General features: G+C 36.7%; 1 protein-coding gene across 1 annotated transcript; it reads right to left on the bottom strand.

The window, feature by feature from the left end:
* Positions 1-79: 79 nt before the first annotated feature.
* Positions 80-27,608, bottom strand: GOPC (golgi associated PDZ and coiled-coil motif containing). Its single transcript, XM_040597886.1, has 9 exons — positions 27,315-27,608; positions 13,800-13,964; positions 11,209-11,232; positions 7,685-7,860; positions 7,256-7,421; positions 5,888-5,983; positions 4,926-5,090; positions 4,050-4,230; positions 80-3,520 (listed from the first exon to the last, which is right to left on the bottom strand). The coding sequence occupies exons 1-9, from the start codon at positions 27,606-27,608 to the stop codon at positions 3,402-3,404; spliced, it is 1,386 nt and encodes a 461-aa protein (XP_040453820.1). The 3' UTR covers positions 80-3,401.
* Between the last annotated feature and the right edge of the window lie 113 nt (positions 27,609-27,721).

Raw genomic sequence — 27,721 nt, 5'->3', positions numbered from 1 at the left:
AGACAGCATTCTTCGGTTTTCCTCATATTGGCTTTTTGGCTGGGTGTCGTCCAGATGCTTAACAGAAAAAGATCACACACAGGGTTAGGTGTCTGTATTTGTAAATAAAAACAGAAGAAAATTACATACCAGTCTGAATTAGGTGCAGAAATCACCGCAATGCAGAAGAGTATATTTATTTACAGGCTAATAAAAATATATCATATTCAGCTTAACTAGGTGTATACACTTCTTGCAAAATGTTCTACCTGCTACCAAAGTAACAGTAATCCATGATGTAATAATGTTTGGACAGATACAATAAATACTTGAACTTTGTTTGATACAATTGTGGATTAACTTATATTGAGATGGCTACAAATCCTCTTAATTGCTGAAAATACACTTCTACAAAGGAAATACTACATACAGCCTTTGATCAGAGTTAAATTTATTGCCATAAAGCACTCTCCTTAACTTACATGCTTCTAATTAACATTGGTCCCAGGTGCCAACAAACACTGTCCACTTTTGTCTTAAAAGACAATTGTCTCACTGAAGAATTTTTGTCATAGGCAAGGAATGATCTACTCAAAAAAAATGCAAAAATTCTTTAGAATATTATTTATTTACAGTAAAAATATATATACACACACACAAGTAAACTGTTTTACACTTAAAAAAAAACAAACAAAAATGAAGCCTGAACACTGACTTTCCTCAGAAATTCTTCCAAGTCTAATTCATTCAACCTCTGGGAATCAGCAGGACTGAGTCTTCCAGTTACTGACAAAGGGGAAAATACACACTTGTCTAATGAATCTGGAAATCCAAACTCGCAAAACTTCTATTAAAAAAGTGTTAATCTCTAAGCATCTCAGAATGACTACAATAAACCAGTATGTTAAATCAGCTGGTAGGAAGTATGGAGTATATGGAGACAGACTGCAGTGTCTGAGCAAAATCCGCCCATTCAAAGGCTTTCTAAACAAAGACTATAAAAACGGCTGGGAAGAAGATCTGGTGATCGTTTACTGCTACCTGATTTGTCTACTCCTAGTCATTTTCTCCAGCAACTGTTTCTTCTGTTGATCTCCTATATAGGTTAAAAATAGACAAGGTAAGAGCAGAGAAAGGATCCAGCAGCTTCCAGAAGATGAAGAATAGAGCACAGCATGAGAAACTGGTGGACTAGGAATGTTAGGGGCCTAGCTCTAGAAACATTCTCCCACTTCAGGCTACAACTGATCAAGGGCATTAAGTGGAAAATAAGGTGTGCCAAGAAGTAAAGAATAACGAATAAATTAAAAATTTCATCTTTCCCTCAAATAAAGGGAAACTGTACAGGCAAATTTAATGCCTTTTAAAAAAGCTACTAGACTAGTTGGACAAGTCTCATTTCTTAGAACTGCAGCAAGGTTTCATACAGCAGTGATTTTAAAGACATGATTACTACTTGGCTTTGAACTATCCTTTCTGACAGAGGACAACGAGTGTTCCAGGCCACGGACAGTTTGAGAGTACACGGCTGGAGTAACTGTGGGAAAAAACACAAATCTGGATACAAAGTTATGGCAGCGGATTTATCTAACACACCGCCAATGTGTCCTCAAGTTTCTGAAGCTTCAGAAAAAGAAACATGCCTGGGGACCTGTTTCTTCTTCACACAGTTTTATTTTTAAATACTAGTTTCTGTGTGGTGAAAACTGTACAGCTTTGACTATTTTAAAAACCTTCAACAGTATGCTGTATGATAAAGGCTATTATAAAAAATGAACTAAACAATGTTATTCCACTGAGTAAGTGGAACTCATGCGTGCGCGCACACACACATAAAATGATCACGTAAATAGCGAAGTTAAGGGATTTATAAATAGCAAAATCTTTGAATAAAATATATACATTTTTAGGCTTTCTCTATAAACATATATATATAGTGCTCCTACAAGAGACAAGTAACTGTGTTCTACATCACAATTTAAAACATAAGATTAGTTGATGTTACTCTAAAGGCCTTTGAGGTTTTTTTCTTATGTACATCCTACACAGTAACACTCGCAAAGATGTCTTTTCACATTAGTTCCTCTCTCAGTGTACAAAATCCTATCTTTTCACATGACAATTCAACAGCCTGCAGAGCAGTGAATAGGAAAGCTGGCACGGCACACTGAATAATAAATGCAATTACAATGTAGAGCTTGCATGTGGAGACTGCTGCACTTCACCAGAAGATCTACAAACAAGAGTATGAGAAACTGGCCAAGAAACCATCCTCAGCATTCCCATTTGCAGTCATGCCATGGGCCTTTAGATGTACACCAATTAAAAGCTATTTTAAGATACACTGCTCTTACAAAAGGAGTAACATTTTGTTCCAACAGTAAGACAATTAAAGGTTAATACAACTGCCATAACGTAAGAGATAGGGCCAGACACTGTATGATTTTGAGCACCTCCTGTAAAGTACTGTGCGCTCAACTTTCTTTAAAGATTATTTTAATGTGAAATAAGTACGTTCAGTACCCATCAAAAGCACACAGCATTTCGTAACGTCAAGCTAATGATGACCAACTCAAACCACTCTGCATCTGTAGTAACCATATCCATTCAAGAATGAACACTAAACTGATGATGCTCAGAAAAAAAAAATACCAAAGGGCACACAAATTGTGAGTATTTTTCCAAATAATTTTGCATTTAAACCCCCATAATATTCTGTTTAAATACTTTTGGAGCAAGTTTCAAATGGAACAATTCGCAGTGAATTCATTAAAACAACATTGCCAAAAATCTCACTCATAAAACGATCATGGGCTGAAGGATCCTTCACTGTCCCATTTGGATTTTGACAGTCTTTGCTCAAATAAAAGCTCTGGTTTTTATATTCTGAGAAAAAAAAATTCCTTTCTTTTAAAAGTTACAGTTCAAAAATCCTAAGTACAAACCTCATGGATGCAATGGTACAATTCTCCCCCCTCATCCTTCTAGAGTTAAAGCTTGTTTCACAAACAAAAAAGATCAGTTGTCCCTTTAAAACATCACAGGGTCAAGATGAAGCTGGCTACATCTTATTCTGCTTCCCTGGGGACATCAATGAGATTAAAAATTGAATGTATTGAGGTTATCCTTTTCAGAAATCCCATGCTTTGGTGCTTGTTATCAAAAGAAAATTCATTTCACATGCCATGTGTTAGGTATCTACTGTGTGTCACGCAAAAGACAGTTTTCCACATTTAGAATTGCTCACAATGAAGCCCTGAGGTAACTGCCTTTTTTCCAGGCAACAGTAATACAGTTCTTTTTGACATTTAATCATCCTTTTACAACCTACACTAGTATATGCAATTTGGAGCAGTCAATATTGATTATCAATTGTTCCCAAAGATGGAGTCTGTCCAGTTGATTTTTTTGTTTCTTTGTTTTTAGGATAAAGACTCAGCAGAACGGGCTAATTTGGGTGCAGTGTCTTCTAACGGAGCTTCAACTGAATTCCCCAGGTCTCCATTTTCATGTCCATCAATACTTGGTTTCTTATCAAACACTGCAAGTTAAAAAGAGATTTTATTTAAGGGAGAGAAGCAATCTTGGGAAGGACAGATCAGTGAGCCTTATTTCAGAACCTGGACAGAGTGCTGAAATGACTACTAAAATAAGAAATAAGAGCTAATAGTTTTTTTAGCAGAACAGAGTACGACAGGAAAACAGGAACTGTTTCTCCAGCTCTCTGATCTAAAAGATGTTATTTCAAGCCAACATCATGAAGTGTTAAGGGGAAATAACTACTCCTAGACCAGAGTCAGGGAAAGATAAGAATAAATTTGAATTTTAACCTCTGTGAAAAGTGATCACAAAAACCACCCCACAAATTAATTCAGTTAATTCAGTTGTATCTAACTAAACCAGGGCAGTAAGTGAGGGACCAAACAGAAGAGCTGACCGCCTACTAGTAGGTTAATTGAAATAACGGTAGATTAATTGTGCAATGACTATAAAACCAGTGTTTTCCATTAACAGGTTGCATATTGAGACTTCAGAATTAAACTGCGCACAACACATTTTAGAAGGTTTACCTTGTGAGGGTTTGACATCCACATTTGTATCTTTCCTATTAGAACTTGAATTTGCACCATCTTCCAGTTCATCAAGATATAAACGATAACGGTGTCCACTCTCATCCTCATATTCTACATTTTCATCATCCGAATCAACTTCTGGAGCAACATACACTACTTCAAATTCAATCTCACCTCTCTAAAATGCAACAAAAATCACAAATTTACTTACTACTGCACAGCTGCACAATAGGATGACCAAGATGAATTTGGTTACTACAACAAAAACATTTTACTGTTGTAAACACATTTACAGTTATGTTGAATATTCTGGATATGTGTCTGAACTGAGTTTTTACTGACTAAAGAAGTACAGCTCTACAGCTAAGATTTGCTAAAGTTACCTGAATTTTAGTTAAGTGCCAATACATTTCAAACAGTGACTTCTCAGGAGTAAGTTTTCTGATAAATTAAGTACACCTGTTAACTGCCTGAAAAAGGGAAGTGCAAGGCAGGAAGAAGATTCTAGACCACAAAGTACATGAGAAACATTGTTTGGCTGGAGCTGTTCAGTCATAAAAGAATAAAATGTATGTCACTAAATAATTATTTCTGTGGGGCAATATAATGAGCTGATTTCCATCAGCCTTACTGGAGAATCATTGCCAATACATGGGTTTAACTGAACTAGTACAGACCCAGCATTTTTCTCCTTAAATTGCAAGACATAAGAGGATTAAGTGTAAGGTCATACAGCTTCAGGAATCACTGTAGCTTAGCATACCGTTGTGCTTAACATTATGTGCTTAACACTAATGTGCAAACATTAAAATTTAATAGGCACAATACAGGAAGCACTATAAATGTGCCTACAGGTAACAGGTCCCAACTGACCTGTTGGGAAAGAATAGTTACAGCTTCCTTATGCTTGGCATCTCTTAGATTAACTCCATTTACTGCCAGAATAGCGTCACCAACATGCAGACCTCCACATCGATCAGCAGGTTGTCCAGGATGGATTTCAGAGATCAGTATTGGAACACCATGCTCCTTCCCACCCTATTTAAAAAAAAAAAAAAGCAGTTTTTTATTAACTGAGATGTCCATTGGCATAAAATCTACATTCTGGTAGTTGCTCTTGAAATGCTTATTTCAACTTCTATTACAAAAGTTAATTATTATTAGAAAATTAGAAAGCATGCTTCAGACAAAAAGAATGTTTAAGAACAACACATGAGATGTTTCCCTTAGTTCTCGCCCCACAAAAGAACGGACAAATTTCAAATATATACTCAGTCAAAGGAGACAATCTCAAAGAACACCAAAAGTGTAAAATCACACATATGATGAGACAACATCAAAACCTCATTAAAAAAGCATATGAAGCAACATATTGACTTGCAAGAAACAATATTCATATTTAGAATAAAAGTGTAAGTCAGAATTTTAAGAATTTGATCTAAAAAGTTAATACAGCTTTTGTTAGGTGTGAGATGACAATACCAATGCTTTCAAAAAAAGCTAAAATCACAATAGCTAAGCTTTGGAAGTTTGTTCTCAGATTGCTTCTGTTCTTCTACAGACTTATCACACTTGAAATTCACCACTGGCTAATCTGCCAAAGTGTCTATATCCTAAAAGTAAGCTGAAATCTTAACTTTTACATGAAGTACCAGTTCTGTTTCCTAATCTATCAAAGTGAGTCTTCAAGTTCTATGACCATAGTTATGGATTTGTGTATGCTTTTTTTCAGATATTCATAAAAATACATATGCCGATCTACAGATTTTATAGAAGTACAAACACAAATTTAAATTGCTTCTTTTGTGTCATTGAAAATAAATGCAAGTATTTACTGTGATTGAAATTCCTAGTCCTTCATGATCTTCTTTAACTAGCAAAACTTTTCTGATTGGACCAACACCTTGGCTCTTCTTTAAGGCATCAGGATCCTAGTTTGATAAAAAACAGACATAACAAAAATAAATGTGTGAACCAAAAAGCGATGCATTTCGCGTGTTTTTGTTTTTTTTTTTTTTTTAAATGCTATACAGGCAGAATATCAGCAACAGAGTTTTGACTAGCTCCAGGCAGGGCAAACTTCAGTGCCACTTTACAGACAGGGTATGAAATCAGAAAAGATTCCTCCCTATGCACACCTGATAATTACTTCAATTACTTCACTGCCAAGTGATGTGCAACACAGAACATAACTTCAAAAGAAGGAAATTAGCCAAGTACTAAAAATATAAAGGGACTACATGAAGAAATGCTGACAAGTGCTCAAAAGTTTTATGATGTAAATGGCAATTTAAAACTAATCAAATGATAGAGGATGTAATACACTCACAAGGAAGAGGTTGCTTATTTATAATAAATATATTTGCTTATTTATAATAATTTATTATAATAAAAATAAACCATACCAAAAGCCATTCTACTCAAAACTAAAAAGAGAGACTTAAATAAATCAAGGTATTTATTTTGCTTTTGTTAAGCCATTGTTGCCATTATGCATACCCTTAAAATCACACATACACATATCTGTCCACTGATATTTTATATGCAATTAGCATCATAATCAGTTAAGATCCATCTGACCAGCTAAGGTATTTAGAACAGATCAAAGTAAAGCACTTCCTTGAAAATGTTTGGGTTTATGCACTGAACACTGGCATGATTTAACAGGTCATGTGCCAAGCTGGGCGAGTTCTACCAAGGCTACCCAAAGCAAAATGCCTTTTAAAGGTTTTATTTTAAAAAATACCTTTTAGAGGAAAAAAAAAAAAATCAATTATTTCACAGAGTGTCAGTTTATCTGGCCTTTAAATATTTTTTTAAAAAAATTAATGTCAGCTCAATCTAATCCTAAACTGTTGTTACTCTTGCTTTTTGTAAGCTAGTTAGCTCCACATTTTGATACATAGGTAGTAAAATTCTGCTGTTAAATTCATATCTATACACACAAATAGCAGAGGCTTAGTTTTCAGAAGGACTGAGTGCTCCTAGGCAAGTCAAAGGAATTGTATCATCTTTCACGATCGTTTATGGGGACATGTTATTCAGCATGGAACTGTCTGTCCTTCAGCATACAAAACAAATCTGTAAGTGACATTTGAAAGAACACAATACTGAAGTAAAAACAATCACAAAAGAAAAAAAGTAACTTCTGTTTTCCCCAAATGCTGGAAATTATGGAAGAATGGCTTATCTCTTCCACTTACATGTCCTGGTGGTGCTTGCATTGGTCGTTTTAGATCATTCCGACCTCGACAAGCTCTAATAACAGTTTTGTGACGGTGAAGGTGTATTTCTGCTTCAAGCTGATTCCAGAGCTTGTCATGAGCAGGTCCTTTCATATCTCGGCCCAGTAACTGAATCTGCTGGACCCTACATAATGACAGAGTAAAACAACATGCTGCATTACAACTGAAAAAATGCACTGTACAACTTACGCATTTCATCTGGCTACAGCATGTAGTCACACAGCAACTAGTGCAAGAACTGTGAGGATTTTTGTTTCTTCCTTTTATTCAATTAACTGCAAATGTGAGACTTTACCTACTTAGTCTTAACTTTGGACCTGCTTGCAAAGGAAAAAAACAACAACAAAAAACTTCTCATACTATGAGACACGGGTTGACTTCACATACCTTCCTGCCAGCTCCTTATCTAAATACTTGGCTGCCAATCTTGCTCCATAAACCTCAGCCTGAAGCACAGCTATGTGTCTACGAAGTGCTTCATTTTCCTTCCTCAGCAATTTCACCTCAGCTTCCAGCTGAGCTTCTTTCACTTTTTCCTTCTTGTTAGCTTCAAGTTCTCTCTCCTTTAACAAAAAGAAAAAAAAAAAAGACAAAAAATTGTTGAAAAGCTTTTATCAAAGTTAATGGTGAAACAGTACTTACTGTTTCTGCACACACAATCTGAAATTATCTTCTGCACGCAAGACATGCATGCAGGAAAAAAAATGAAAGCAGGGACACTGGCACTGCAGCTAGTGATTTGCATATTCCCCTCTGGGGAGGTGAGGTCTTGCATTCAACTTTATGCTCCAGACATGATTTTTATCCAGCTTACAACTCCTTAGCACAAAATGCATATACTGGTTCAAAGTTCACAGATGAAAACTGACAACAGTGCTTCTCCCTGTCACACAAAGGCAGCAAAATTTAAATAGCCTGAACATCATCCTTACTTTTTCCTGTGTTCAAATGGAAGATTCGTACAAAGAGAGAGAAGACTATTTCTTAAAATAAAAAATTAACTACAAGCCCACTAAATATTGCAATTTTACAATATTCTTTGGCTATTTTAATATGATTTTTAATACGATGTCACAGAAATGTTCTGAAAGTCTGTATGTCCTTAAAATTACAATTATCTTCATGCTAACAACCAAGAAATGTCCAGCCAAAAACACTTCAAGTTAAGGAGTCTGAAGACCACAAAAAAATAAAGCCAGAGATTCTATACATGAAGATGCCCACCCTGACAAACTTTATAGAAAAATAAGTGCAAAATACTTGTTAACAACAACAAAACTCCCAAACCTCCCACATTAAACCCACACTTTAAGCAAGGTATCTTTTTTTTTTCTCCACCCCCCACCCCCCACCCAAAAAAGGAATTATGGAAATATAAATTAATCCCACTGTGCTCCATCCCAAATGTACAGAAAATGCAAAAACTTTACCTCTTCTAATACTCAGACCACTTAAGTGAAAGGAATTAGTATGCTCAGGTTGCTATTCTACAAAATCTGCTTTAAAAAGAACATGTTTGATTACCCGTGGTTTATATCCCTTTTACAAAGTGGGGAAAAAAATCCCACCTCAAGACAGAAAAATAGTAGAACCACAGGATCGATTACTGTTTCCTTTTCAAAATGGCTGTCAACTGAGACAGCAGTAAAAACTAAGTTCAACATAATGCATTTTGTAAGACATTTAGAGTACCTAAAAACCCTTGTACTTTGTACTTGTACTAATTACATTGTTAAACAAATAAAACAAGGGAGTGCTACTGAAGAAGCAATAGGACAGAAACAAAATTTTACAGAACTGGCAAGACAAATCTGTTACCAAATTGTGAATATGCTTATTTACTATTCCAAGCCTGAATATAAAACCATGAATATGGTTGATATTACCACATTTGAGAAATTAGGCAAGGTTGGTCCTTCCAAAGAGAGGTATTTCATAATAGGTCTATGTAAGCATTTATAGCTATTTGCCAGAAAGTCAAGTCTGAATTTGATGGGCTCTGCTATCTGTTAAATATTTGTATTAGGTTAGATACATAGACTACATTAAACATACGTACACGTTGGCCAAGACTGCCTAGCATACTGCTCAGGAGGAGCAGCACAAAGATTGCTTGAAATAGCTGGCATTTCACTTCCTGTAATTCCCATATTGACCCAGTTTCAGACCAGGTTTGACTCCGTATGCATGTCAGAAAACATGTCACACAGAGCCACTTCTGGTCTCTAGCCTTTCAGTCGGAGTTGTCTTGTGAGATGACTCTTCAACAGATCTCTTTCTGATATGCAGAATCATTCTTAAGCCAAGAATTTTGACCCATCTGCATTTCAAGAATAGAGGTTTCTAAAATTATTCCAATTCTCTCTATTATTATGACGGTCTTGGGCTATTTTAATTCACATCCACTGCCAGTAGGGCAATTACAAGCATTCAGGAGTGCCAACGTACTGTGTTGGCTCTGCCACGCACTTCAGCTGTAAGAATGGTCACAGTTCAGACATAACACTTTACAGTTGCTGGAGGGTCCGTATACAGGTACGGTGTTCCTCTAACATTGCCAATATTGCATCAAAGTGCCCTAAATTGTATAAAGCCTCCTGTTTCTATATGTACTCACTTTTAGAACATCTTTTATTTGACAAATATCAGAACACAAAGACTAGAATTTAAGACATAAGAATTTAAGGTACATTATTCACACCCAAATCTCATTTTCTTCCCCACTGGATAATTTTATGCTTCATTTACCGAATAAAAAGTGATAAACTAAAAATTCATAGTATCTTTGCCAATAATGTAGAATGTACCAGCCCTGTCTTCTATTCAGAAAAAAGCTTTACAGATGCATGAGTTCCTCCATGTATCTGAAATACAACTGGGGAGAAGAATTCTAACTTCCCCCAGGAAAGTGATTTGCTGAAGTGATCAAGATATTTGATTACACTAGCAAATTTCATATAGCACACTGCATGGTATTTATACAAAAGTAGCCAGCTTAAGAACTCTCAAGACTGAAATCTTCCATTGATTTTCTGCGATTTTGGTTTGTCATTTAAATTATATTTAAACGGAAAGTTAAATGTTACATTTCTAAGTGGAATCACTTTTAGTCATGCATTTTAAACATTACACCTAAAATGCAAGGAACAATGTAATCCCATAGAATTGTTTTCTTCCTATTTTCTCCATTACTATGACTATTGTTCTGTGACTAAGGTGGAAAATTACACTCAGAAGCCATTCTTCTCTGAACTGGCTCCAACTGATCACTACACTAATTAAAAAATCAAAAGGTTTGCAACACGGAATCTCTGATGATGTACTGAAAGAACACGTCTTGTTTTGAACCACTGTAGAGAGATCTGACAAAACTCTCAAAAATGTTTAAAAAATTGAGGAAGTTACAGAACAGTTTCATACTTTCTAGTGTTCACAGTATTGCATAGGTTCTGCAAGATAGAAAAATGTATTTTCTGTTCTTTATATATATATATAAAAAAAAACGTTGACAGGTGTTTTTTTTAAAATACAAGACACAATACTTCATATTACATTGATAGGTATGTACAGTGTTTATGCTTTAGAAATTTTGTAACACCTAAACATTTTTAGAAACTGCCAGAACAATCAGAATGTCAAACTGCCCAATTACCCCAATAATCACCCCAAATTAGCCGTAACAATAATAAATAAAACACATACAGACTTAGGAAAGAGGGCACCAAAACTAGAAAAGAAAAACTAAAATGCAAAGAAAATTCTTTACAAGGTATCTTGCCAAGTGACAGGAAGAAGGAACAAGCCAGATCTGTTTTGCCAGTTTACATATACATATACAATATATATGTAAGGTGTTGCACAAAACAAAAGTACTGCTTAAACATAACAAAAAAGGCAATCAGCATACTTACCATTTCATCCACAGAAACGACAGACTTAAGACAGAAGAAAAGAGTTCCATAATTAGAAAAACAGGCAATAGGAACATCAAGAAAATGCAACAACATAAACGACTTACTCTGAAAGAAATTTACCAGCAGATTGTTTATTTTATTAGAAGGCATAAAGAACAAGCACACTGCTATAACTGTACTTAGCAGCAATTTCGTATTTTGCAGTGAAAGTTATTAAAAATCTTATTAAAGATTTTAACCTTATTGTAGTATTGAAAACGATATTTTCTCCTAAAATACCAAGAATCTTTATAAAGCATAGCAACACAATGTGAAATGCATGAAAGCAATTTTGAAGGTATTACTGAAAGAACATTCCATAATACACCATCTATTGTACAGATAATAGGTATTTTTTTTCCTTTCAGAAAGGATAACAAAGTATTACAAAAGGGACGTAAAAGACAGGGAGAAGTAGCAAAAAAAAAAAAATACGTCAACTGTAAAACTCAAGAAAAAAGAAATTCATCCAGGCAACTTCATACAGTTAATCGTGCTTGGACTAAGCACATACACTGCTCCTAAAAAGGGATTCAGCCTAAACTACACGATCTTATCAACCGCTCAGCAATCAGAAACATCTAAAAATGTCTTAATTCACCACCATGTACAATTTTAGAGTTTGTAAAATTTATACATTTAGTATACATTTATGCTAAGAGTCTACATACAAAAGAAAAGTGGTTGCCCTTAACAAAGAAAGGAGGAAGTTAACTAGTACAAAACTTTATTTCCCCATCATATATTCTGTAAACACAGTCCTCCTTTGCCCTCAGAGGCTTTCTGACTGCCAGAAGGTCAGCGTGACAATTTTTATTTACCTAAAACTCCGACTTCCCATTTTACTGTCATTTAAGCAGCCTCAGTTCTGCCTGTTCGAGCTTCCCAGACCTTTGAAGCTTTCTGTATCTAGAACAGTTTAAGCTGAGCTTCTATCCATTAAACCTATGAAATCCCTAAAGGCAAAGTAAACCAAACCCCAAAGATTAGTGCTAAATGTTTATAAAAAAAGGAGGAACTGAATGGAATTAAAGACAGCATATCGGTCTAGGCTGTTACTAAATTAAATTTCGACACAGATAAAATCTGAAACAATGCAAGTAAAATGTATTTATTGTCACCTGTAGGAAAAAGACTCCTGTCAATAGCATAGAGATTTAATGTATCTTTAGAAACTGTTTATAACAAGGTAAGGAGAAACAAAAAGGTTAGAAGTATTACTCTTTATGTCACTCAGGAAATTAAGTCTCACTAATAAAATTTAGGGACTAAAATCACTTACAGTGAGGTGTTGGATTAGAAAATGTGCTACATGTGAACCTGCAGCTTAATATTTACAAAACATAACTAATGCTTATTTACAGAGCCACAAAAATTATTAACAGCTCAAAAGGAACTTCTTCATGCTTAAGCTATAATTCAATACAGAACAAAATATGTGCCAACAATCCAGAAAATGTTACTCTCAAACTGAATATGCAAGTATGTAAACCTAGGAACATAGCTCTAATTCAATTACAGCTTCTGGATCTGAAACAGGAAGAATTTGGGTTACTCCTGTTATTCAGTGATTACCTTAGATTGCCTTTAAACCTTACAGTCTGTTACTGTGTTTTATTACACATTAATTAACAGGACAAAATAGCAGAGGAAGCTATTCTAATGTTCCACATATGTTGAGACTAGGTATTTGTTAATGAACCTGCAAAGCAATTTTAAACACAGACAAGAGAACTAGACTTTGATTTATGCCAACAGTTGGAAACCAAAATCTACACAACAGCACTTTTCTAATTTACAAAGTCTTAGTATGAGAGTCTGAATCTGTGCTGCGGCTAATAACAAGGCAGATTACACTCTGGTTATCAGTCAATGTCAACCAATTCCACAGATTAATCACTGCTAACTTTTGGTGGGCTTTGTAAATGCCTAAGTTTTTAAAAAACGTATCAAACAAAATTATCCGTGGTTTACTGAGTTCTTTCACAACAGTCTGCTGCATGTAGCAATGGGTAGCACCACAGATGCATCTGCAGCATTCTTAAAGAGAAAGAATGACAACATAGAGAGGTCTGTGATGCCATCTACCCTCTCTCTGTATGGCAAAACAATCCCATGCTTACTCTTGTCAGAGTGTAACTACAATAAAAGCAATAGACTTCCTTCACTTTAGGCTTTTTTAAGATACGTGAAACTCTGGTTGTATTTGTATATCAGAAGTTATTATCTTTTGCAACTTCTGTCTCCAGAAAAGCTTCATAAACCATCAAACTATTTTCTTATTTTACTTTAAGAAACCAGTAAAAAACAGCTTACATAGAAACAACTTCTTAAAATTCTTATTCATTATTCTGGTGTTATTTATGTTATTACTAATGGTTGCTATTAAATTGTTTTAAAATATTAAATGTTATTTTAAAAAGTTAACACACTCTAACGTTTTTAATGTGAGAATTTATAACCAGCTTATTTACACTGGCCAAGGCAGAACTTTAGCCAGGAGAGGGAAAACTATAATATAATCCTCCATGCAAGTCACCCATACTTACCAGTTTTGCCTTAATAGCCCCAGAATCAACACTCTGACCAGTTTTGGCATGTAGCTGAAGTTGAACAGCATGGAGTTGCAAAAGCTGATCATGCACTTCCTTTTCCAATACTGCTTTCTCTGCTTGTGTTTCTGTCAGTTCAGACTTCAGGTCAACTAACTGTGCCTGTGAAGATATAATCCATCATAGTAATTAGAGTAATGATTAAATGGGATCATCAGAACTCAGATAGATAGATACATCATTTGCTGGTACATATACACTACACATGGTGTAATACAGGGAGGAGTACAGGCTATCACAAATTCCTCTATAGCCCAACTTACGCACTGGATCATTTGCAGGCTTTTCTCCCTGACTGCCACAAAATTCATTCATTCACAGACCCAGCATCAACCAACCATACTGCTGAAAGTAACAATAGCTGACTGCCTCATGCAGACAGTGGCATGTGATGCTGTTGTCCACTCCAAAACAGGGCAATGGCATGAAACCTATGTAGGAATAAAACCATAGCAACGTAAATACAATTTAAAACTTTTAAATTATTAAATCTTATTGGGAAAAAATGTATCAAAGTAAAATTACAATTATTAATGCAGTTTTGAAATCAAATAACCCAATTTACAATTGGTCTATTATCAACAGCTTAACTGAAATAGTAAATGAGGTGGGCAAACCAGAAGCCATGAATTAACAAGCCCCTAAAATGCTTATGTAGAAAACCAGGAATAGTTATTAACTCTTTAAAAAGTGGTTTTGAAACATTTTAAATACAGTTTACATGTAGTATTTATATCTGGGATAGAAGAAAAAGTTCTAACATGTTTACCAAGTTACTTGTTATCCTTAAGTTCAAGTAGCATTTTGTAAGATAAACTGCATTTATATAAGCTTTAAAGCTACTATTTCCTCAAAAAAAAAAAAATCTCAGAGAATTTTTAGATAAATTCCCAGAGTATATTTTTGCTTCCAAAAATCTGGAACTAAAAAGCAAATTGAAAAGCCACTCATTTTTTAAAAATGTCCCTCATATTAAAGCAGGGTATTTTAGATATTTTAACAACATTATACTAATGTTCAAATTCACAATGAATATCAAGTTGCAAGACAGCACTCACCCCATTCAACTATGTAAATCACTGCTTTAAAATGTCTGTATCAGTTAAAAAAACCCAACCAAACTTTAAAAAAGGCAGGAAGGATTTATCAGTGGGGAGTACTTACTGGGCCTAACCTTAGGTACGTAATTTGTATGGACAGCTTCCTTAACCTTCCAGCATAATTCAGACAGAAGTAGGCTCTTCCCAAGGTGATTCAGAGCACCTAAATTAGAGCGCAATTTGATGAGATGGATCAAGCCAATCTCCAGCTTGCTGCTAAGACGCAGCATTATCTCCCTTCCAGCCCCTTGGCTATGCCCCATCACCCGATACCTCCGGGACTGGAGGGTGGGAGAAGTCCTGCCAGTGAGCTCTGCTGATTTCAGACCAGACTCCCCAGAACAGATAAAAATCACCTCTCCCTGCTGACTTAAACGAAGCCTCAACAGATCAGGTTAGCATTTACTTTCTGTCAAGGAATAAGGCTGCACGCATTTTCACCTTCCAACTGCCAAAATGACAAAAGACTTGAATAATTTGTAAACCCTCACAGAACTCTAAGGCAGAAATTCCCTTCTATAGTACAATGCTATTTAAAATACTAGAAAGTCATATAATTTTAGATAAACGGGTTACTTACAAAACCACATTATTCTCACCAACAAACAGCCACTGCTAAAGTCTCTCTCCCATAGACTATTTATCCTCAAACAAAAGCAGATAGGTCTAAACTAAAGTAGCAAAAGAAAATATTGCCCGTGAAAGGAGGTGATGATATAGTACAGAGCAGATAAATAAGACCTTAATAATGAAGGCAGTTTGACCCAGTCACAATTTCACATAATGTGTAACAATATTACTTCTATTTTATTATTAGTTGTTACTATTACATAATGCACAATGATATTCTACTTTTTAAAAAAAGACCACTAATGCCTTCCTCCTTTCAGACAGGTACTATCAGTTTATATATAAAAAAGCAATAAAAGCCAATACATTTATATATACACACACTCATAATTCAAAATGCCTGGAGAAGCAGAAAGTGGCAAAACAGGTAAATTACACCAGTTTAATATTGTTCAGTTTCAACTAGTAGAGAATCGCATATAAGAAACAGAACAGAGTTCTGGAGGAGAAAAAAACAAAAAAAAAGTTATTTCCCTGTGAAATCTACAAAGCGGTGAGAATGATGGCTACTAGTTTTGCAACATGAATGATGCTCCAAATGGATCACAAAGAGACTGTAAAACTAATACTAAATAAATAAATAAATAAGTCTCTGCGTATAACCCAGGATTTAAATTCGTATCCTGCTCTTTTAATAGAGAACAAAATGAGCAATGGTGTGAGTGCCTATCATGGAAGTAATCTGTTTACACATTATGAAAAGTCATAAATCTATCTTCAGGAAGAGATGCAGATACAGGAGTCACACCAAAAAGCAAACACAGTAGGCTGGTTTCAAAACTTGCGATCTGCTTCTGCGAAATAATGTAAAGATTTGTTAGCTCTCACAGAAGTTCTGCCTTTCTCAGCTTGGCCAGCTCACTTAATTATTTGTATTACTCTTACTAGCACCAATTTTTATCCACATTCCCTCACTTGGTTATAAAGGAATCATATGGAAATTCAACAGCTCTACATTCAGTTTTGGAAGCTACTCAGTAAAAAACAGAGAGGGGGCAGAGACAGCAGAGGAAATGACAAGCACAAACAAGAACTATTGGTAAGGCCATTCCCTCCCAGAGCACCATTCACTGCATGAGGCAGGGGTTCTACAAAAAACAGTGCCAGATCGTATAATTATGTTTCAATTTGCATAAACACAATGATGACACATAATGCTGCACAAGCAGCTGTACCAATCCTTTAATTGGTAGCTTTTTCAGTGCACTCTCCAAGAAGACTGTTGAAGAAGAGATGTCCTGTATTTTGAAGGTCACCAGCAACTGCTCTAGAATTTCCAGAGAGGTCAGTCAGCGGCAGAATTAACAAACACCCACCCACAGTAGACCATTGAGATTCATGGTTAGGAGAGCTTAGGAAGAGCCACCAAACAACAAACAGAGAACAGAAACTTTCATTGGGGAACAATAAGGGGCAGAGGTTGAAGAGAAGGTGGTACGTTTACTTTCATAACACCCTTTAATAGTAACTTGCCGATTCAGCCAAAAGAGGAACTATTCTATATTTAGGGCAGTATACAACTGTGCAGACTAGTAATTATCACACATTAGCAAGTATCATACTGCAAGGTAACACCTTAGTTTCTCTCTGCTAACTCATTTGAGAGTCTACGACCAAGGCAACTGACGGTTAGCAGCGGAATGTGACTGTGTGGCTCATGGAAGTATGATTTAATCATGAAAACCTTTATCTAGCCCTAGAGGAATCTAGCAGACAGGACATGAAAGAGACTGAATACGCACAGCTCTTTTTTTCCTTTTATTCTGACATGTCTTGGCGAGGTCAGTGCCTTTTGAGATATGTTCATTTCTCTCTGACTCACTGAAGTTTTGGACACTTCTCTCAGACCAAGATCTGTCACTGGAATTTGGTGCCAACGGCAAAGGGAAGTGCCTGGTCTGGGCCTTACAACGGAAGCCAAAGCTTACTGATATCAACCAGAATATAACCAAGGCTCTTCGTTATTAAAAGAAGTCAGGCCTCTTGCTTGAATGCTCCGCTTTTCCCACCTCTCTTGTCATGGACCACAACCACTAACTTTTCCTGAAGTGCTCTGAGAAATGGCTTCAGTTCAGCTCTGGCTACTAACTGACAACCTGGAGAAGTTACATAAACTTCATGAGTCAGCATGGAAAAGACTCAGGGAAAAAAAAAAAAAAAAAAAGAACTGCATTACTGACAGAATCACTTCTTTTTCTAGAGTATCTCATTCAAGCTTGTTCTCCAATTTGTCAATAATTATTAGACACATTACCGTTAATTTCTTTGTATTTACTGTCCCAATTACAATCTATACACTGTCAACTACACAAGACATACTACTTGGTTTACCTTTTTTCTCCTCAATGTTCTGAATAAAAAACACAAACAAACCATTAAGACTGATCTGTCTGAGGTGGGGAGCGAAAAGGTAATTTCTGGGTTTTTTTTTCTTCTACAAAGTACCAGAAAACACATGCTATTTCAGAAAAAAGCTACTGCTTCAGATTACCACCACATTGGTCTATAATCAAGCTACCTCTGAACTCTAAGTAAAAGTCTACAACTTTAGCAAACTGAAGATCCTGGTCAAAATAATCAAATAGTAAACCTCAATATTTATCTTACAAACAATATAATACACAGGTAATACCAGAAGAATAATTTTGAACAGCTAACTGAATATTTATTCATTTTGGGACATATTTTGCCATTGACCTGGTATTTTGTATTTCAGAGATCTTTAGCCTATGAAAATTAAAACCAAATTTCAATTGAAATAACTCAAGAATTTATAATTTAGTCTTTTTTTCTTCCATAGGAGAGAAAAGAAAGTAAGTCATGGCACTAAGCAACAGGCATAGTTACTCCACAGAGCATTCAAAAATGTTATTGCAAAAATTAAGAAAAACAAAAAACTAGGCAAAACAATCCAGACATAACATCCTTTTTTTTTTTTTTTTTGCCTGGTCAAGCAATAATGAGTTATCAAAAAGCTGTATTTGTTATAAAAGATCTTATGCTAAATATGTATTTTATGTTGGCAATATAGTAAATGTCAGCTTAAATGTTTGGGTTGATTGTATTTACAGTCATGGAATTCTTAGTCTTAATTAGTGTTTTTCACTAGTTTCACTGAACAAAATAATACCACTGAGGTCTCTTCCCATTATTTTATATCATATCTTATTTTTTTTATATGACGGTCTGAACTCTGAGAAAAAAATACTCATTCATCCACCTGTACATTTTTCATAGGAAAGCAAGTATTAGAATAACCAACCAGAAACCATTTCTTTCTGCAAGATCTCACAGCCATACTCAAAGATCCTATGCTAACTTTGTACACAGGAAAGAATAAAAATGTGGACCTTGTCCAGAACCAACTTACAATGTAAACAAACTAAGGAAATTATGAATAAATGTAACATGAAGGATGAATACAGAGGTGCTTGTGTACAGAACCACGCAACAGGACGTAGACAGAGTGCATGCTAAAACCACAAGTTACCATTTTGCATAACCATCACTGCTTGAATGCAGCATTAAAAGATGGCAACATTGCAACCTCTGAGATCTTAAGCATCAGAGGGAGCACAGAGACTGAGAAAACTTCAGGAAGTGGGATGATGGTGACTAACATACCATGCTAACAGGAAACAATCTACCTCTCACTACTGAAAGGGAAGCCAGTTGCAGGGGAGTGGAGGGCAAACAGAGGTGGCACCATCAGGTAAAATAATGACAATGTTTTTAGCTCTGGGAAATGCTTTTTCATTTTCTGAGCTATCATTCCAATTAACGTCTGCAGTATTGACAAGAGTTTTATTTGAGCTAATAGATATAAAAAAAAATCTAAGACTTAGCCGTTGCCCAGACATGAGGACATAAAACACAGCTGAGCTGAACTGGAAAATGAGGTCATAGGCCTGAATAACGCTAGGACAAGGCAGTGGCATTATTCACCATACCAAACAAAAATGAAAGGAAGACCTGAACGCCTTCAGCAAAGTGTAATGAATGCTTTTTAAGGCTTGTAATGATGCACTTTTTGGTATATCAATTTCTGTCTCAAAAAAAGACTAAGCATAATGGACTTACCAAAAAAGATTTTTCAGCAAAGGACAACTAGATACATGCAAAAATACCCATATTATCAGTCTCCAGTGACTAAAAGTCATAAGCCAAGCACTCATCAGATGCCTTTAAAAGTAGTAAACATTCTTTAAATATTTTTTTCATTTTCCTTTAATTTCAGGCCTTTAGGGTACACCTAATTCATTCTCATACCAGCCCTTCTAAAGTCATAAAAGTCTGAAAACTGTCTTTTTTAAATGAAAGATTATTTTTTTCCACCATATCATCTCTAAATGCCAGTAGCTAGGACTCCAAGAAAGAGCAAACCAGCAGACTAGCAATAAAAAACCCACAAAACCGGTAACATTTCAACATTTCTTAGTTTCCTAAACATAGAAGTCTAGTGCCATCATTGTATCTGTACATTTACATTTCTTCCTATTTTGCCTTCCCTGCTGATTTGAATTGAATCAATTTTTGAGATTCAAACAGATCTGTTAGAGGGGTAAAGGTGCGTATGATTAAAGTTCCTTCAAGTTTTGTGCAAAACAGCTGCTAGTAGAAGAAAGTGGCAGATTAGTGCCCAGGATGAGCCAGACCTCAGCTCATCCACCCAGAGACAGGAGCAAACAGCCTGGTGGCCAGGCAGCACAGACACAGTTCTGAGCTAGTGACTCTGCTACTGCTTCTTGTCCAGCCAACTGAGCAAAACTGTAGGTAAATGAAAAGCCAAATGCTGTGGCGTGGGAACTCACAGATCATGGGAAAGACAGGGGAGTGCCTAAATTGGAAGGTTTTAGTGACTTGAGAAAGTGCTTGACATTTGCATTACGACAAGTCATTCCCCACAAATTAGTAGAATTGAGGTTTCCAAGCTGCATTGATTCTGTTACCACAAAAACCTCCAGTATATAGATTTTTTAATAGCTAAATTTACAAGAGAGGTCCCTATGAATCTTGCCACAAGACCAAATAAAAATGCATAGACAAATAAAGTGTATTAAGTAGTTTCACTTCTTCAGCAATGTGTCCTCATGTAATTTATGCTAGACTCCAGAAAGTTTATCAACATGGTTATATGTATTTAAAAATTCACTCTTGATCAGGACTATTAACCTTCTGATTTAAAGGCTGAAGGATCTAGGATCATAAAACACAACACAGCACACTTCAATGCTGCAATTACTCTGTGGCTTCCACCCCAGTATATGCACAAAGAAAGCAATAAAATATCAAGATTCGACACTAGCCTATCTACATGACTACATTTTGAGGACATCTTTTTAAAGACAGAAGTTTCACTTAAAAGTAGGTTAAAAAAACCCCTGATTATGCTTTACCAACAATGAAATTATTATTCCTAAGTGTTCCCATACCATTACACTGCAGGATCGCACACAATTTTTCAGGACACGACAGCTGCAGCTCTTACAGCTTGGGGCCTAAACGTGCTCACAGACACCAGATACTCAAGTAATGTTGGTTCAATAACAGAAGAGCCTGTTGTGCACAGTTAGGAGCCCCGCAGCCCACGTACTAATAATTTTTTTATGGGGACCCTAACTTTGGTATCAGCTTCTAGATGTGAAGTATCCAAAATTCTCACCTATTAGGTTTCTCTAATTGCTGGAAGAAAGGATTGTCTCCATTATCTCACCAGTGTCACTTCACCACTTTGACTACAGCTCTCCAAAAGACAACACTCAACCCTTCCTCAGTCTTGACTATTTGATTCTTGCTGCCTGTTAGCAGCATTTGCTGTAATTTCTCACACAACCCTACTAAGTTTAATGGGCTGGTTTGAATGACAAACCATGAAACATATCAGAGCCCTATTTATCTCACTGTGCTCCCTGCAAAACTAAAGTGTACAAAATGAGTTTCTGAATAAATGATACACTTTGAAAGTACAATTTTGGTTGATAAAACACCCCTGATTTCAACACAACCAAAGAATGCTTGCCACTTGTCAATGATGAAAATGACTAGCCTGTAAAATTATTTAAAAAGACTGTACTTACAAATCTTTCAATGAAATTAAAAGCCTTTATTTCATTATTATTGTGACCTCCATACAGGACATATGTGACTTAAGTTTTTAGTTAAAGCTTTAAATTTAACAAAACAGTCTTTATCATGGTTAATAACAAAATTTATGACTACTGACTCCTTAAATAAACATCACAGTAGCGTAGCTACATAGGTTGTCTTGGTACAAATGCAGTATTAATTTAGTCCACCTTTAATATGTCCCATACAGAGCACAAAGTACATGAGACATCTACAAATTAATTGCTCCACTTTTCAGATTCCATTCTAGTCCTGACAAAACATTCAGAAGACTGGTCAGCAAATAAAAAAGAATGCAAAATAACGTTCATACTTTTTTATCTTCTCTGCTGAAGACCATTCTGGATATGTAATTATCTGCACACTTCTGCCAACAACTAAAAGATAATAATAATACATGTAATCTTCTTAAAAATGTGGTTTCCATTTACATAGATTGATACATCAACCAACATTTATGCCAGTCACTGACCTTTTTCATCTGTCATTAAAAGACCTTTTACTGCAGCAACCAATTGTTTTCACTTTGCTTTACATAGTTTCTTGCCACTATTTTACTTTGTATTCAATTGTATCATTCTGTTTGCACCTACTTACAGCAGCAAAAATTACATTTGGGATTTTTAAGTCACTGCTCCTACACTTCACCAGTGCTACATTTCCCTCTGCCTCACAAAGACATTTTTTTCAGGCTGCCCATGCTTCTAGTTATTAAGACACAAATCTGTTTTTAGAAGTCATATTGGTAGTTTTATTATTGCCATTATTTTGAAAGTTTTACTAGCTATGCAACATAAATCAGTAAATAAAACTAACAAATATAAACTAAAATACTGGTTCCCTATCACTTACTCTTTGGCAGCTCCCAACAAAGAAGACAGAGAAAAGGAAAAGACTTCACTACATGCTGATGGCAACTAAAGCAAGCTAGTTAAACTTCTATAGAATTCCAGGGCTTCTGATACCAGAAAATATGAAATAAGTCTAAGTGACCCCTTCAAAACATGTGTAATTATTGTGACAGAAGTTATATGTATCAAACTAATGACAATTTAGTACACAAGACAACTGGAAAGTTTATGTAAACTTGTACTTCCACTTCCTGAATTCCTGAAAATTGCTTACATTTTAGGATATAAAATTAGCTGGATCAAATCTCATACAATTTATTTTCCAAAGACCACATTCTATCCAGTATCAACAGATTTCTATTCCAAAAAAACCAGAAAAAGTATTCAGTTAACAGTGTAATAAACAAAGTAACATCTTAGTAAATACTGGAAAATGTTATGACATTTGAAAAAAATAAACAGTTTGCTTTTCTTTCGAAGTTATTGCAACTATGTTCCCAGTTTTATAGACATCTGTCATGGGCAAAGAAATCCCTTGGTCTTCAACAGGTGCATTTCTAACTAAAAGGCAAAGAAGAGAGGGGGGGGGGAAATCCAAACAGACCCTCATAAGAACGTGTATGGTCCTACCTTAGTTTAAAAAACACTGCTAAACAAAAAAGCAGGACTATAATTCTGTAGTGTGCTCCATCAGATGGACTTGCACACTATATGAAAAGTCACCATGAACATAAAGCCACCTATGGTTAGCTTTTTTGGTTTTCTTTTTTTAATAGGGATCTTCAGATTACCTACATAATACTATGTATGCTTTAGCTGATACAGCAAGAAGTTACAAAAGATTTCAGCTTATAGGAACATGTCCCTCTAAATCAGCTGATTCCGAGTTCATCAAGGACATAAAACTACATAGACAATTGCCTTCTTAGGCATATACTTAAATGTTTTCCTTAACTTAAGCATGTACATTGGCTTAACACAACTGCCAAGACACAGGGTGTGTTCTATTAGATGTTCCTTTCTAACTTATTCATTTAAAATTACAGAATCAGATTGGCAGTCAAAGTGCCAGAGTTGAAGTCAAGCTCAGTTTTCACTGGCACATTGACCTACTTCTTTTTACTTCTACAAAACTGCACTATACAGAACTTATTTTTTTTGCAATGGACGTTTAGACAATGTCACAGTCAGCATCATGTTATTTTTTGACCTCAAGTGATAGCCAAACAGGAAAAAACAAATCCTACGAACTTCCTCTCAATTAAAAATCCACTGAAACCTCACACTGACTGCCAGCCTGCATCTGCTGATTTATAATGCTTTCTGAGAGCAGAGCATCACAAAAAAAATCCCCTTTAAAATGGCAGTCATCTCCTTTTGTTCTAACAGCCTGAGGCCTTACTGCCCTCCATCAAGATACACTTCTTCATTTGTTCATACTGAAGTGAAGCCAAGCTCAGAAAAGACAGTGGCTTCTATCACCTAACACTTTTTTTCCTCTTTGATAAGCTACATAATTCACCTCTGTCCTACTGTGACCAGCAGGAAAAAATATGAAAACAAATCCTCCTACCCTTTTCTTTAATTAGTTTAATTTAGGACTGTAAATGCTATTAGCACAGTAGTGTGCTTATAACCTTTCACCACCCTAAAGCAAAAGTAAATTAATCTGCATATTGTGCATCTACATACCTTCAGGTTCCTTCTAAAAATAACTCACCCCTGAAATGGCAACATATATATCCCTCTTTGGAAACTACCATCTTCCTGGAATAGTTTCACTACTCAGAAACATCCTTCATATAAAATTTTACCTAGACTCATCTCTCCAGCAGTAGGCATACAGCAATGCCACCAAAACATTTTTCGCAGCAAAGTCCTACAGCAGCAGCTTCCATCCTCCAAACCAGCTCAAGTTGTGCCTCTTAAAAGCAACTGTATCAATCTGAGGTTGCATATTAAGCTGATAAAGTTGATAACTCAAAGTCTGAACTGCATTTCTTTATTCTTGTGTGTAATATTATAGTAAGACCTGACAAATCCAAGAAAATGGAACCCACAAACAACAGAATGATATTCATTTTTTATTATTATTGATTTGGTTTTCCTTTATGAAATAATATCACTCGTTCGGTAAGACAACCGCAGACAAATGCAGCTGTAGGAGTGAAGTCTCAGTTTTTAACAGTCACTTGACACATTCAGTCAAAGTACTATTTTATCCAAATAAACACATATTTCTGAAAATGGATTTAACTTACTGGTTTGAATAAGTGTTTGTACTTAAGTAAACTATGACTAATGACACTTTCATGAATGCAATGAAAGCACTGTATCAAAATGCACAAGCACTATAAAGTTACAATTGTAAGCTATTAAGAAATCACTGCAATTTTAAGTTATATGAAATACAGTAACTTGCATCATGAAAAAAGTAAAATCACTGATCACATCATAAATTCCAGTACTAATGTTCATAACTTCTTTCAAAATATGGAATTTTATCCTTCATTTTGGACACTTTTGACTAGACATCTGTGCATGTAAAAAGACAAGACACTCATTCTCAACAGAGCAGCTCCATCTTTTGGAGATTTTAAATGGCAGTTTTCATTTCATGTTTATGACTCTAATAATCATGAGGTCCTAAAATTAACAACCTGCAAGACAATACTACAACCTTCTAAACGTCTGTTTGACAGATAAAAATGTCATTATAGGTATGAAGCCTAATACTAGTACCAGTAATAAAAATATTTCACAAAATAAAAGACTTTTTATTCACTTTTAAAGCACTCACTCTAGATTCTCAGTATCATTTTCAGCAAACAATTACTTCATGCACTTCGACATACACAGTAATTATGCTATTATAACTACTAACTGTGTTCCTTTGCTTTTCAACTCATTTGAAACTGAGGCACAGATCTTCAGTTATTTAGGTGTTCCTGATGATTTTAATAAGATACCAAAACCCTTTCAGGATCCAAGTTTTACAATTTCCTTTCAAAGTATTTAAGCTTGAAACAACTTTTCAAAGAAATATTTACCAAGCATTGACTCATTCTCTTAAAATAACCTGAAAACTCATCTGTTTTACAAGTCTGTGCAAAACACCCACCATCCCTGTGCAATATGCAATAAATGCTGATTGTCTACTATAAACTCCTAAATCTTATTTTACTACGCCTATATAATAAAGCCTACTGTATAGGCTGATAGTACATATACATACCCAATACTAAAATGTACATGAAAGCATAGCAACATAAACACAAAGAATTCCATAAACATTGCTACAGGAAGTATGCTGGTGAACTAAAGACTGCAATGAAAAAAGCTCCTAGTTCAACAAGGTCTTGGTTCTACTCTGAAATGTCCTGTTCCTCTGATAAACTCTATGGATTATTGTGAATAACAATGTCTTCATACAGGAAGAAACCTGATTAAAACCAAAGCCAATTTACTTACTTTACTTCCTACTGCAAGGCAGACCTTCAGAAGAACAGGTTACCGTTTGATGACTCTTAAATTCCTTTATTATAATAAGTATAACACAAAGGAATGAAAGAACTGAATTCTGTAGTTTACTTGTCTACCGAAGCTCTTACAAAGCATGTGTATTTCACGGTTTCTCAGAATTTCCCCTCTTACTCCCATATATTTAAAAATTAGTAGAACAAACAATAAAACTTTAAAAGGCATGGCCTACAAGAGATACTGATGAAACTGAAGGGGTTTAGCCCAGGGGAAAGCTAAATGAGGGAAGACACATCAAGTCTTCTAATATGTAACAGGAAGACAAGAGGGTGGTTAACATCCACAACTGTTAAGGACAAGCCAAATGACATCACCTACTAAACCAAAGATGACTCAGGTTGGACAGTTACAAACTGACCATAAAGTCCCCCAGAATCTCCTTCCAGAGCGCTCCAGTTCTCGCACAAGTCAAAAGGACCAGCAGTCCTGCCTCTTGAGCAGCACCAGCACCAGCCAGCCTGGCTACAGCTGATGCTTCTTTCTTCCCACCCTAACTGAAATTCTGGATTAGGTGTGAAGAAACTTTCTAACTTTCTAACAGTAAGGATAGTTATTATTTGTCTGATAGAATGTGCCATCTCTGCCATCAATTTTCTGACACCAAGTTTGGCAGAGAGCCATCTGATCTGCCACGGAGTATGAAGGGACAAGAGAACCTGTCAAAAGTCCATTTCCAACCCATTTTCTGTTTCATTTACCGCTAAGGTGGAATAATGTCCTCATTTTGACCACTAACTATAAGCTTTAAGCACCCTGATCGTTACGCCTTTGTCCCGTTTTTAAAGGGCTTTCCAAATTCACTAGGGACTTAACGCAAATCGAAGACCAGTCAGCGACATCTGTTGCTCAAGACTGCTGTTTTCAACATCAAAGAGAACTTCTTTTGGCACGCACCGCCTCGTGCCCGCGCTATAATAACCAAAACCAGAGGAGCGGCAGGGCCAGACCCGAGCGCCGCGGGGCGGACACTGCCTCCCCGAACGCGGGGCCGGGTTAACCCTGCCCAGCGGCTCCAGCACGGCGCCCAGGGGCGGCAGGGCCCGGCCGGGCCGCTCACGGCCACCGCGGGCAGGGCACGGGCCCCGCCAGCCGCCCCCACCCCTCCCGCCGGGCGCAGCGGGGGACGCGCCGCCAGGCCAGCGCGACCCCGCGGGCAAAGCCCCCCGCCCCCACCTCCGGCCGGGGGCCCCCGGGGGTCCCCTCACCTCCAGCTTGTGGTTGATCTGCGACACGGTCTGCGCCTTGTGGCAGAGCTGGGCGAAGCAGGAGCTGAGGCTGGTCATCTTCTGCCGCCCCTCGTAGGTGATGTCGGCCTGGTCGGGGTCGATCTCGCCCAGCAGCAGGTCCACGTCCACGAAGGCCTTGTCGAACTCCTTCTCCAGCACCTCCAGCCAGCGGAACATGGACACCCCGCCGCCCGCCGCCGAGGCCGAGCCGGCCGCTCCCCCGCCGCAGGCCGCGGCGCCCGGCCCGCAGGAACCGCCGCCCGCCGCCGACATGCTGCCGCCGCCGCCGCCGCCCCCTCCCCTCACACGGCCCGGCCCCCCGGGCAGGGCACGGCTGGCGCCCCCCGCCTCAGCCTCCGCCCCGCCTCAGCCGCGGCCCGCTCCCT

The sequence above is a fragment of the Falco naumanni genome, chromosome 6 (genome assembly GCF_017639655.2).
Source record: "Falco naumanni isolate bFalNau1 chromosome 6, bFalNau1.pat, whole genome shotgun sequence".
Taxonomy (NCBI): Eukaryota; Metazoa; Chordata; class Aves; order Falconiformes; family Falconidae; genus Falco; species Falco naumanni.
Note: the sequence above shows the minus strand (reverse complement) of the source record. Positions and strands in the feature narration are given on the sequence as shown.

What these genes read in the sequence shown, in the direction of transcription:
- GOPC (XM_040597886.1), bottom strand. Translation starts at nt 27,608, where the DNA reads ATGTCGGCGGCGGGCGGCGGTTCCTGCGGGCCGGGCGCCGCGGCCTGC. An exon ending in AGATCAACCACAAGCTGGAG is followed by an intron (nt 13,965 to 27,314) that starts GTGAGGGGACCC and finishes ATATCTTCACAG; the next exon opens with GCACAGTTAGTTGACCTGAA. An exon ending in GATAAGGAGCTGGCAGGAAG is followed by an intron (nt 7,422 to 7,684) that starts GTATGTGAAGTC and finishes GTCATTATGTAG; the next exon opens with GGTCCAGCAGATTCAGTTAC.